Source organism: Alosa alosa, chromosome 2 (assembly GCF_017589495.1).
Source record: "Alosa alosa isolate M-15738 ecotype Scorff River chromosome 2, AALO_Geno_1.1, whole genome shotgun sequence".
Taxonomy (NCBI): Eukaryota; Metazoa; Chordata; class Actinopteri; order Clupeiformes; family Clupeidae; genus Alosa; species Alosa alosa.
In genome coordinates, this window is record NC_063190.1 from 31550512 (window position 1) to 31563011 (window position 12500).

Below are 12500 nucleotides of genomic sequence, written 5' to 3' on the forward strand. Positions count from 1 at the left end.
AAGCACACGTCAACAAACGGCAGGTGTGTGTTTAAGCAGTGAGAGGCAAACGGCAGGTGTGTGTTTAAGCATTGAGAGGCGTTACAAACGGCAGGTGTGTGTGTAAGCAGTGAGAGGCAAACGGCAGGTGTGTGTTTAAGCAGTGAGAGGCAAACGGCAGGTGTGTGTTTAAGCAGTGAGAGGCAAACGGCAGGTGTGTGTTTAAGCAGTGAGAGGTGTTACAAACGCAGGTGTGTGTGTAAGCAGTGAGAGGCAAACGGCAGGTGTGTGGCTTAAGCAGTGAGAGGCAAACGGCAGGTGTGTGTTTAAGCAGTGAGAGGCCAAACGGCAGGTGTGTGTTTAAGCAGTGAGAGGCAAACGGCAGGTGTGTTTAAGCAGTGAGGGCAAACGGCAGGTGTGTGTTTAAGCAGTGAGAGGTGTTACAAACGCAGGTGTGTGTAAGCAGTGAGAGGCAAACGGCAGGTGTGTGTTTAAGCAGTGAGAGGCAAACGGCAGGTGTGTGTTTAAGCAGTGAGAGGCTTACAAACGGCAGGTGTGTGTTTAAGCAGTGAGAGGCAAACGGCAGGTGTGTGTTTAAGCAGTGAGAGGCAAACGGCAGGTGTGTGTTTAAGCAGTGAGAGGTGTTACAAACGGCAGGTGTGTGTGTAAGCAGTGAGAGGCAAACGGCAGGTGTGTGTTTAAGCAGTGAGAGGCAAACGGCAGGTGTGTGTTTAAGCAGTGAGAGGCGTTACAAACGGCAGGTGTGTGTTTAAGCAGTGAGAGGCAAACGGCAGGTGTGTGTGTAAGCAGTGAGAGGCGTTACCAGAGTACACTCTGCTGTGAGATCCTCTTCCTCCCTGCTGTGATGGCTCCATTGTGCATTGTGTGTTCTGTGCACGCTGTGGTTCTTCTCTGTGTCATGTGTTCTGTGTATGCTGTGGTTCTGTTCTGCGTTGTGTGTTCTGTGCATGCTGTGGTGGTTCTGTTCGGCTTCGTGTGTTCTGTGTATGCTGTGGTGGTTCTGCTCTGTGTCGTGTGTTCTGTGCATGCTGTGGTTCTGCTCTGCGTTGTGTGTTCTGTGCATGCTGTGGTTCTGCTCTGCGTCGTGTGTTCTGTGCATGCTGTGGTTCTGTTCTGCGTCGTGTGTTCTGTGCATGCTGTGGTTCTGTTCTGCGTCGTGTGTTCTGTGCATGCTGTGGTGGTTCTGCTCAGCTCTGTTTCTACTGCTGATGTTCGGGTCAGCTCCGTCCAGGACATCCGGGCTCAGACTGATCGTCCTGTTAATAGTGTGGAACTCCGCGTCATCTTCACTCTCACTAGCCCCTCCTGTAGACACACACACACACACACACACACACACACACAATCAATATTTTACCTGTGTTCTTTTTGCTGTCTCTCTGCTGTTGTCTCTGTCTCTGTGCTGTTGTGTCTGTGCTGCTGTCTCTGTGCTGTTGTCTGTGTTGCTGTGCTAATATGCTGTTGTCTCTGTGCTAATATTCTGCTGTCTCTGTGCTGCTGTGTCTGTGCTGCTGTCTCTGTGCTGCTGTGTCTGTGTCTGTGTGCTGCTGTGTCTGTCTGTGTGACCGTGTGTCTGTGTGACTGTGTGTCTGTGTGCTGCTGTGTTTGTGTGCTGCTGTGTCTGTCTGTGTGCTGCTGTGTCTGTCTGTGTGACTGTGTGTCTGTGTGCGTGCTGTGTCTGTGTGCTGCTGTGTCTGTGTGCTGCTGTGTCTTAGTTTAGTTTAGCTTATTTGTTTAGCACAAATTAGTACATCTGTGCAAGGCCTGTGTGCTGCTGTGTGTCTGTGTGCTGCTGTGTCTGTGTGTCTGTGTGCTGCTGTGTCTGTGTGACTGTGTGTCTGTGTGCTACTGTGTCTGTGTGCTGCTGTGTCTGTGTCCGTACCACGTGCCTGCTGTGTCTGTGTGTGTACTGTGCCCGTTGTGTGTGCGTATCTGTGTCCTGTGCGTGCTGTCTCTGTGTGTGTGCTGTGTCTGTGTGCTATGCTGCAGTCTCTGTGCTCCTGTGTCTGTGCTAATGTGCTGCTGTCTCATGCTAATGTGCTGCTGTGTCTGTGCTCATGTGCTGCTGTGTCTGTGCTGCTGTGTCTGTGCTAATGTTCTGCTATCTCTGTGCTGCACCTGCACTAATGTGCACTCACCTGCGAAACTCTTAAAGATCTTCTCCAACTTCAAGTCGTGCTGGGGGGTGCGGATGGGAGGAGCTTGTGGTGGGAAGTGGGTGTGGCCCCTCACTGACCCTTCCTCGCATTCCTCACTCTCACTGCTGATGGGCGGAGCCACACACAAGCCCAGACGCCCACATGTCATCCGAGACACCAGGTCCACAACGTCACCTATGCAAACAGCATGTGTGAATATGTGTTTGTTTGTGTGTACGTCAGAGGGAGAGAGAGAGAAGGAGGGGAGAGAGACTGAGAAGTTACTCTATATTATACAACAATTGGGTTCTATGGAACTATTTATTTGTTTCTTATTGGCCGAGAGACATTCCATGAGTCGGACATTCCATGAGTCGGACATTTCAACTCAGACTTTGCACAGCTAATAATAAATCACTCCGCGATACAATGCGAAGATTCTATGACGCTTTGACACAATGTAGCAATAACCGTTAAATTAAAATGAAATAAAATTTTCATAATTTAAAAAAGTGGTCAATTGCAGTAAAAAATGGAGATTGATTTCCCTGAAATAACTTTTGAGTTAATATATGAAATGTCGGATGACGAGGAGGAACAGACAGTCAAGCGGGAGGAGACTGCATCTTCATCCAGGTGCGTCCATCAGCGCAGACAAACTGGACTGTATCGAAAAGAGCCAGCAGGAAAGCAACAGTTGCAGTCTGCCTGACATGACTCGCGAGAGATATCGCGGAATTTTGTGTGTAGTTTAACTTTCCTTCTTAATCATTAAAATGAGCATGATGACTGACGAAAAAAATTGCTATGATGTAGTTTAAACATTGTTGTCATACAGTTAACAGGCCTGCATTGTAGCACATACATTCAATATTAAGTGTTTTTTGTATATGTACGTCATCTATTTAACCAACACCATAAAATAACTGAATATCCAAAAGTTTTCAGTAGGCTAGTCTACCATTATTGCAGAAATCAAAGATAAGCAGGTATCCATTCCATTTTTACTAATTTACGCACATTCCAACATAAGGAAGCAGCATGAGAAACCTGTCATAATCGTCATGGGGAGATTCCTTTCAAACCGCCCTATCACGTCTTTGAAATGATGCCACGAGGGCGGGTTTCAGCTTGTGCAGTCCGTGAAAAGACAACTGCAAGAACTGAATGCAGGCGCAGGCTCCTGCGATATTTTAAAGGAGAATTCCGGTGTGATATTGACCTAAAGTGTGTTGAAACATGATACCGAGTGTGAACGATGTCTCATAGCCCATCTCGGCTTGTCCCCTGCACTCCAAAAAATCTGGCTAGTTAGCCCGATGCTACCAACAGCTTTTTCAATGGTGGTGCTTCGCATCGCATCGGCTAGCCATGCAAATAAATCACTGTTTTACACCATTTACTTAGGCTCAATGTATCTCCACACTTCATTTGTAGACTTCGAGGGCCCTGACATTTAAAACGAGACATTGAGAACTTTGAAAAAGCACTGGTAGTTTACTTTACAAGACGATTTATGCAGACAGTATCTTCACGGTTTAACGCTTTGCAGCCATCTTGAATTTAGTCCGCGATATGTAGAGCGACCAGTAGAATGAACAGGTATGATAAGGGATCAGATTCCAAAAATAATTCCGTGGAAATGCATGGATTCCAGTTGCTGCTACTGGAAGAAACGGGAATCCATGCATTTCCACTGAATTATTTTTGGAATCTGGGCTATGAGACGTACGTTCACACTCAGTATCATGTTTCAACACACTTTAGGTCAATATCACACCGGAATTCTCCTTTAAGGTCATGTGACATGGTGTCACGGTGGTAAGTTTCTCTCCGGCTGTCTCCGGCATGCATCGCATCAAGTCAGATCTGCGCATATCTTCATCAAGTCGAATAAGCCTAATGCTACTCTTACACCTGCTACTAATGCTAATCTTAGAGGGGGCCTGAATGAGCGTGGGAGACAGCTTTAATTGGTCAGAAATGAAACAATATGAGTTCTGACTGGTAAGACGAGCTCTGATTGGTCACTCACTGGTCCAGCGGGGCCGCGGGGTGGAAGCAGAAGCGCTGGCCACCAGGGGGCACTCTTCCTCTGAGTCTGCAGACAGGGTGGTGGAGCTGACAGTGGCAAGAGACACAACACACACAGGCGTGGGCGGAAGCGTTAGCTTTACCTGTGTGCAGGTGCAGTGCGGTTTGTGATGTTACCTGCATGCAGGTACAGTGCGGTTTGTGATGTTACCTGCATGCAGGTATGGTTATGTTGGTGTGTGATGTTACCTGCGTGCAGGTACAGTGCGGTTTGTGAGGTTACCTGCGTGCAGGTATGGTTATGTTGGATGTTGAACACAGTTAGTAGGTGTATGATGTTACCTGCGTGCAGGTACAGTGCGGTTTGTGATGTTACCTGCGTCTGTGGTTGGCTGTTCTGCTAAAACTTCTGGACTCAGATTCACCAGCCTGAAACAACAGAACACACACACACACACACACACTTGACATAAACACTCCATCCACCTTCCTGATGATCCTTTCTCCCACACAGTAACAGGCATACACCAACTACTTTGTGTGTGTGTATACATGAGTGTGTGCGTACGTGTGTGTGAGACTCTCTCCACACACACACAAACACACACGGAAAATGATGGCTTGTGTCATGTTTCTATTTCATATATTTTGAAATTCATATAAAGTGTATTTAGTTAATAATGTATAGTGCAGAATTACTAATAACTAAGTAGTAGCTTAGTAATTTGAATACTTCATTTTGTTATCAATATTTTAAAACTATTACACTTAGGCATATCTTTGATGTGGTGTGTACTGTAGGTCTAATTAAGTGCACATTGGTGATGTGTAGGTGCTATTGAGTGCCTGTCACTTTAAGTAATATGTGAGCGTAATTAGCCTTCAGTCTTACAGTTTTAGGCTAGTGAATAAAAGTTGTGCATAATGCATATGGATATGTGGATGCAATTCATTATGTTTTCTATGCCAAAATAAATGTTCCAAAAACTAACAAGTCGAAGACAATCTTTCTGGGATCATAAAAGAGATAAGTGTCTTGCAATTTTTCATGTTTATTAATGATTTTAGTGAGCACTACTGACAGAGCATTGACCTGAGCTAGCGATAGTTAGCAATGAGTTCTCTCCAGATGTCAGTTGTGTCATGGTGCGGTGAGCCTATTTGGCGTAGCACAAAGTGGATCTCTCTCTCTCTCTCTGTGTGTGTTTGTGTGTGTGTTTGTGTGTGTCTCTCTGCATGAGGCTATGCTCTATTCAACTCAGGTCGTCTGGTCATTCACGCCACTTCATGATTAGATTAACGCCATTAGACAGGCTGTAAAGTGTATCGCGGAATTTCCCGTGATGTGATGGCTAGAGTTGCGGACTTGAACAAATTATCGCCAATACCCTCCAATCCGCGGTGAAAATGTAGGCCCTGGAGAAAGAGGAAAGAACTTTTAATCTTGCATATCCCTCTGCTGCTCCCCTATAGAAAGTTTTTATTGCAGTCTTAGAATGGGTTGGCGACGCTTTATCAGCGGCATTTAGTCGAGTGGCCAGCATATTTTGAAAATATCGGCCACTAATATGCAGCCGTTTCACAGATGGCGGGATGGCAGCAAAAGGCCCTATATCGGCCCGATACGATAACCTATATATCGGGTGCTAAGGGTGTCACAATTTTGATTTTATATAGAAATCGTCGAAATTACATCTCAATCTCGAACCCTAACTCAAAAGTAGAATCGATGATGCAGCCACACCCCAATGTCACGTCCACGCATGCCAAAGGCACAAACACACACACATGTGCTGAACTGTGGCGTCAACACTCCTCTCATTTTTAGTCTGCAGCCAGTTAAAATATACACATCAACCTACCGGTCGAAGCCCCTTGTCTACTCTTGAAATCACTGGTGTGAAGATTTTGTCGCTCGCTCATGTCACACTAACACTAACTTAGCCTACTCAACTCCAAGCAAGTGAAAAGATGATCTAATTACAGTCCAAAATTACTTTTAAGGCTTAAAATGCACATTGATAAGTAGGCCTACATATTCCATGAACACTAGAGACACTGGGTCTCTTCGGAGTGTGCTGAAACAATCAAATGATCATTCTGTGTTGTTTCATTTCACTATGTTCACGTCTCTGTTTAGCCCAGGTTAAGCTTTATGTTTGTTCTGTTTACACTACAACCTCGCGGTTGGAACGGTTTCAAAATAAAAGCCCCCTGAAACAGAAAAGGAAAAGGCCAAAAAAAAAGTAAATAACATATAAGGAATGCATGAATAGTAATATCAAAAAAAGAAAATCGAAACATCGAAAATCGAATCGAATCGAATCGTGACTTTAAAATCGAAAATTAAATTTCGATTTGGAGAATCGTTACACCCCTAATCGGTGCATCACTAATGTTTGTATTTGTGTTGTGTGTGTGTGTGTGTGTGTGTGTGTGTGTGTGTGTGTACCTGTGTGTGTGTGTGTGTACCTGTGTGTGTGTGTGTGTGTGTGTACCTGTGTGTGTGTGAGGTCGGCAGTGGCTGTGCACATGCTGAGTGATGCCTCGGAGCCAGAGGGGAACTCCCCCAGCCAGAGTGCGCCCCCTAGTGCCCCCATCTGGTCCCAGCCAGACCCCTTCACCTGGGGCGAGTAGCAGGAAGGGGGGCCCACGGCTCCCGACAGAACTCCAGCGCCGCCCACGCCGTCCACCTCGTCGTAGCTCTGCGAGAGTGTGAGCGAGTGTGTGAGCGAGTGTGTGTGGTCGGGTGTGTTTCGCTCGGCCGTCTCCAGGCTGCGCTCACACTCCTGCAGCAGCACGCGACACACCTGCTGGTTCAGCACGATGGAGCTCATGGCCTCCGACGCCCACTTGGGCGCCGCGACCTCTGACCCCGACCCTGACCCCGCGTCCTCAGTCTTCCAGTCGTCCAGAGAGACCGCGTGCGGTGGGCAGGAGGCGTCGCTGCCACGGCGACCGGCCCCCACCCTCACGGAGAAGTCGCTCTCCTCCTCGCGGTCTCTCTCGCTCCATCTCTCCGTGAAGGAGCTGGTGGTGCTCTCCTCCTCCGTCATCTCGCTCTCTCCATCCTCCTCCTCCTCCTCTTCCTCTCTCCCTCTGCTGTTTCTCCTCCTGTCCACTACATACATGCTGATTCTCCTCTGCGTCCCTCTCTCCTCCCTCTCTCTCCTCTCCTCTCCTCCTCTCTCCTCTCCTCTCCTCCTCCTCTTCCTCTCTCCCTCTGCTGTTTCTCCTCCTGTCCACTACATACATGCTGATTCTCCTCTCGTCCTCTCTGCTCCTCCCGCTGCAGTATGTGGTCCAGCTGGCTGAGTTGGTGCTGGATCTCAGAGTCCAGAGAGCGCCGGCCAGCACAACCTGAAGCAGGGGGGAAGGAGAGAGAGAAGGAGAGAGATGGTGAAGGAGAGAGAAGGAGAGAGAGAGAGAGAAGGAGAGAGGTGGTGAAGGAGAGAGAGAAGGAGAGAGGTGGTGAAGGAGAGAGAGAGAAGGAGAGATGGTGAAGGAGAGAGGGAGAGAGATGGTGAAGGAGAGAGAGAGAGGAGAGAGAGAGAGAGAAAGAGGGTGAAGGAGAGAGAGGGAGAGAGATGGTGAAGGAGAGAGAGAGGGAGAGAGATGGTGAAGGAGAGAGAGGGAGAGAGAAAGAGGGTGAAAGAGAGAGAGAGAAGGAGAGAGGTGGTGAAGGAGAGAGGGAGACAGAGGGTAAAGGAGAGAGAAATGGAGAGGGAGAAAGAAAGAGGGTGAAGGAGAGAGAGAGGGAGAGAGATGGTGAAGGAGAGAGGGAGGGAGAGAGATGGTGAAGGAGAGAGGGAGACAGAGGGTAAAGGAGAGAGAGAGGGAGAGAGGGAGAGAGAAAGAGGATGGAGGAGAAAGAAAGAGGGTGAAGGAGAGAGATGGTGAAGGAGAGAAGGAGAGAGGTGGTGAAGGAGAGAGGGAGACAGAGGGTAAAGGAGAGAGAAATGGAGAGGGAGAAAGAAAGAGGGTGAAGGAGAGAGATGGTGAAGGAGAGAGAGAAGGAGAGGTGGTGAAGGAGAGAGGAGAGAGATGGTGAAGGAGAGAAGGAGAGAGATGGTGAAGGAGAGAGAGAAGGAGAGAGGTGGTGAAGGAGAGAGATGGTGAAGGAGAGAGAAGGAGAGAGGTGGTGAAGGAGAGAGGGAGACAGAGGGTAAAGGAGAGAGAAATGGAGAGGGAGAAAGAAAGAGGGTGAAGGAGAGAGAGAGGGAGAGAGATGGTGAAGGAGAGAGGGAGACAGAGGGTAAAGGAGACAGAGAGGGATAGAGGGAGAGAGAAAGAGGATGAAGGAGAGAGAGAGGGGGGAGAAGGACAGAGCAGAAGAGAGAGAAAGAGAATAATGTTGTCACAATGTTGTCAATGTTCTAATTGCTACTGCAAAACTTGTAATGCTGTTTTGTTTTGTGCTTTGGCAACACTACCTACAATCATGCTAATAAAGCAACGCTGGGTTGAACTGAATTGAATAACAGAGACAGCAGAAAGAGAGAGAAAGAGAGAGAGAGAGAGAGAGAGAGAGAGAGAGAGAGAGAGAGGTTACACAGAGAACAAAGCAACTTCAAATGTGAAACATCAGTGTCATGAATACAGTAAATTTATCTGATTGAATACCTTTGCTGTTATTGGCTTGTGTGTCTGTGTGTGATAATAACTCACTCTGATTGAAGGACTCCTGGTGTTTTTTAATTGGTTTGTGTGTGTGTGTGTGTGTGTGTGTGATAATAACTTACTCTGATTGAAGGACTCCTGCTGTTTCTTAGTGGCTGGACTCATGCCCGATGTCACATCCGACAACTCCTGAACACACACATACACACCAACACAAACACACAGGTGAGGATCCTAAACACACACCAACACAATCACACAAGGTGAGGATCCTAAACACACACCAACACAATCACACAGGTGAGGATCCTAAACAAACACCAACACAATCACACAAGTGTGTGTGTGTGTGTGTGTCTGTGTGGGTATGTGTCTGTCTGTGTACCTTGCTGTGTGTGTGTGTGTGTGTGCACTGCTGCTGTGTGTGTGCAGTGTGGCGTGGCTGCTGCAGGAGTGTGTGTGTGTGTGTGTGTGTGTGTGCGGTGTGTGGCGTAGCTGCTACAGGGTGTGTGTGTGTGTATGTACCTTGCTGTCGGTGTGCAGTGTGTATCGTAGTGCAGGGTGTGTGTGTGTGTGTGTGTGTGTGTGTGTGTACCTTACTGTGTGTGCAGTGTGTATAAGTAGCTGCTGCAGGAGTGTGTGTGTGTGTGCAGTGTGTATCGTAGCTGCTGCAGGGTGTGTGTGTGTGTGTGCGTGTGTGTGTGTGCGTGTGTGTGTGTGTGTGTGCGTGTGTGTGCACCTTGCTGTGTGTGCAGTGTGTATCGTAGCTGCTGCAGGGTGTGTGTGTGTGTGTGCAGTGTGTATCGTAGCTGCTGCAGGGTGTGTGTGTGTGTGTGTGTGTGTGTGTGTGTGTGTGTGTGTGTGTGTACCTTGCTGTGTGTGTGTGTGTACCTTGCTGTGTGTGTGCAGTGTGTATCGTAGCTGCTGCAGGGTGTGTGTGTGTGTGTGTACCTTGCTGTGTGTGTGCAGTGTGTATGCGTAGCTGCTGCAGGGTGTGTGTGTGTGTGTGTGTGTGTGCGTGTGTGTGTACCTTGCTGTGTGTGTGCAGTGTGTATCGTAGCTGCTGCAGGTGTGTGTGTGTGCAGTGTGTGTGTGTGTACCTTGCTGTGTGTGTGCAGTGTGTATCGTAGCTGCTGCAGGGTGTGTGTGTGTGTGTGTGTGTGTGTGTACGTACCTTGCTGTGTGTGCAGTGTGTATCGTAGCTGCTGCAGGGTGTGTGTGTGTGTGTACCTTGCTGTGTGTGTGCAGTGTGTAGCGTAGCTGCTGCAGGGTGTGTGTCGTGTGTGTGTGTGTACCTTGCTGTGTGTGTGCAGTGTGTATCGTAGCTGCTGCAGGGTGTGTGTGTGCACTGTGTGTGTGCAGTGTGTATCGTAGCTGCTGCAGGGTGTGTGTGTGTGTGTGTGTGTGTGTGTGCCTTGCTGTGTGTGTGCAGTGTGTATGCGTAGCTGCTGCAGGGTGTGTGCGTGTGTGTGTACCTTGCTGTGTGTGTGCAGTGTGTATCGTAGCTGCTGCAGGGTGTGTGTGCACCTTGCTGTGTGTGTGCAGTGTGTAGCGTAGCTGCTGCAGGGTGTGTGTGTGTGTGTGTGTGTGCACCTTGCTGTGTGTGTGCAGTGTGTAGCGTAGCTGCTGCAGGAGCAATGTGCACCTTGCTGTGTGTGTGCGGTGTGTAAGCTGGCTGCTGCAGGGTGTGTGTGCGCTGCTGTGTGTGCGTGTGTGTACCTTGCTGTGTGTGTGCAGTGTGTAGCATAGCTGCTGCAGGGTGTGTGTGCACCTTGCTGTGTGTGTGCAGTGTTTAGCATAGCTGCTGCAGGGTGTGTGTGCACCTTGCTGTGTGTGTGCAGTGTGTAGCGTAGCTGCTGCAGGGTGTGTGTGTGTGTGTGTGTGTGTGTGCAGTGTGTGTACGTATCTGCTGCATGGGTGTTGTGTGTCGACGATGTGTGTGGTGTGTTGGTGTGTGTGTGTGTGTGTGTGTGTGTGTACCTTGCTGTGGAGCCGATAGCTGCTGCGATGGTGTGTGTGCACCTTGTGTGTGTGTGTGTGTGTCCCTTGCTGCTGCAGGGTGTGTGTGCATGTGTGTGCACCTTGCTGTGTGTGTGCAGTGTGTAGCGTAGCTGCTGGGGGAGCTGTGTGTCGCTGCTGTGGTGTGTGTGTGTGTGCAGTGTGTGTGTGTGTACCTTGCTGTGTGTGTGCGGTGTGTGTGTGTGTGTCGTGTGTGTGTGTGTACCTTGCTGTGTGTGTGCAGTGTGTATCGTAGCTGCTGCAGGGTGTGTGTGTACCTTGCTGTGTGTGTGCAGTGTGTGTGCTCATTAGCTGCTGCAGGATTGTGTGTAGTGTGTGTGCACCTGTGTGTGTGCAGTGTGTGGCGTGTGTGTGTGTGTGTGCCTTGCTGTGTGTGTGCAGTGTGTATCGTAGCTGCTGCAGGGTGTGTGTGCACCTTGCTGTGTGTGTGCAGTGTGTAGCGTAGCTGCTGCAGGGTGTGTGTGCGTGTGTGTGCACCTTGCTGTGTGTGTGCAGTGTGTATCGTAGCTGCTGCAGGGTGTGTGTACCTTGCTGTGTGTGTGCAGTGTGTATCGTAGCTGCTGCAGGGTGTGTGTGCGTGTGTGTGCACCTTGCTGTGTGTGTGCAGTGTGTAGCGTAGCTGCTGCAGGGTGTGTCGTGTGTGTGCACCTTGCTGTGTGTGTGCAGTGTGTAGCGTAGCTGCTGCAGGGTGTGTGTGCACCTTGCTGTGTGTGTGCAGTGTGTGCGTGGCTACTGCAGGATGATGTCATTGTGCACTAACATTGTGTGTGCAGTGTGTAAGTAGCTGCTGCAGGGGGTGTGTGTCGCGTGCACTTGCTGTGTGTGTGCAGTGTGTGTGGTGGCTGCTGCAGGAGTGTGTGTGCACCTTGCTGTGTGTGTGCAGTGTGTAGCGTAGCTGCTGCAGGGTGTGTGTGCACCTTGCTGTGTGTGTGCAGTGTGTAGCGTAGCTGCTGCAGGGTGTGTGTGCACCTTGCTGTGTGTGTGCAGTGTGTATCGTAGCTGCTGCAGGGTGTGTGTGCACCTTGCTGTGTGTGTGCAGTGTGTAGCGTAGCTGCTGCAGGGTGTGTGCCACCTTGCTGTGTGTGTGCAGTGTGTAGCGTAGCTGCTGCAGGGTGTGTGTGCGTGTGTGTGCACCTTGCTGTGTGTGTGCAGTGTGTAGCGTAGCTGCTGCAGGGTGTGTGTGCGCTGCTGTGCTTGCGGCTGGAGGCCGTGCTGTAGCAGCTGGTAGTAGGGGGAACGCGGAAGGGGTGGGGGCAGAGGCCCTGCCCTCATCAGCTCGGCCGGATCTCCCGGAGACAGGCATCCCCACGGCAACGCATCTGATCACACACACACACACAGACAGCAATGCATTTAATGATACAGTGATGTTGCATGATACACACAAAACTGTTACAGTACCCTATGTTATTAACACCAATACTTTGAGAATGGCATTTTATTCAAATTTTAATAAAAGCCTTATTTGTTATCCGTAAAAAATAAAATTTAAAGTTTCCATGTTCTTATCCTATTCAGTCTATTCAGATTAAAACCAGCAGGCTCGGGCATGTGACTCTTTGATCCTTCTGTCATTCCACTTTACATTTCAAGTTACTTACCCATTACTTTTAAAACTAGTAGAAAATGTATTAAAAAATCCTCTGTTGAATGAAAATTAACTTTATGCGTTAAATATCAAACTTTTTT

The 12500-nt window shown here is 49.0% G+C and overlaps 1 protein-coding gene and 1 long non-coding RNA gene across 3 annotated transcripts in view; both read right to left on the reverse strand.

Annotated features, from left to right (window-relative positions):
- The window catches only part of LOC125291228, an 18280-nt gene extending 10903 nt beyond the window's left edge, over positions 1 to 7377 (reverse strand). For both annotated transcript variants that reach the window (XM_048237877.1, XM_048237876.1), the window contains exons 1-5: positions 6671 to 7377; positions 4549 to 4601; positions 4174 to 4259; positions 2139 to 2333; positions 803 to 1305 (exon numbers count right to left, since the gene is read on the reverse strand). In XM_048237877.1, the coding sequence (XP_048093834.1) occupies positions 803 to 1305; positions 2139 to 2333; positions 4174 to 4259; positions 4549 to 4601; positions 6671 to 7303 (1470 nt within the window). In that variant the 5' untranslated portion in view covers positions 7304 to 7377. The remainder of the gene's footprint in view (positions 1 to 802; positions 1306 to 2138; positions 2334 to 4173; positions 4260 to 4548; positions 4602 to 6670) is intronic.
- A 62-nt stretch (positions 7378 to 7439) lies between these two features.
- LOC125310026 lies at positions 7440 to 12040 on the reverse strand. Its single transcript, XR_007196228.1, has 3 exons — positions 11946 to 12040; positions 8915 to 8981; positions 7440 to 7532 (listed from the first exon to the last, which is right to left on the reverse strand). It is a non-coding gene; the product is annotated as an uncharacterized LOC125310026 (long non-coding RNA).
- Between the last annotated feature and the right edge of the window lie 460 nt (positions 12041 to 12500).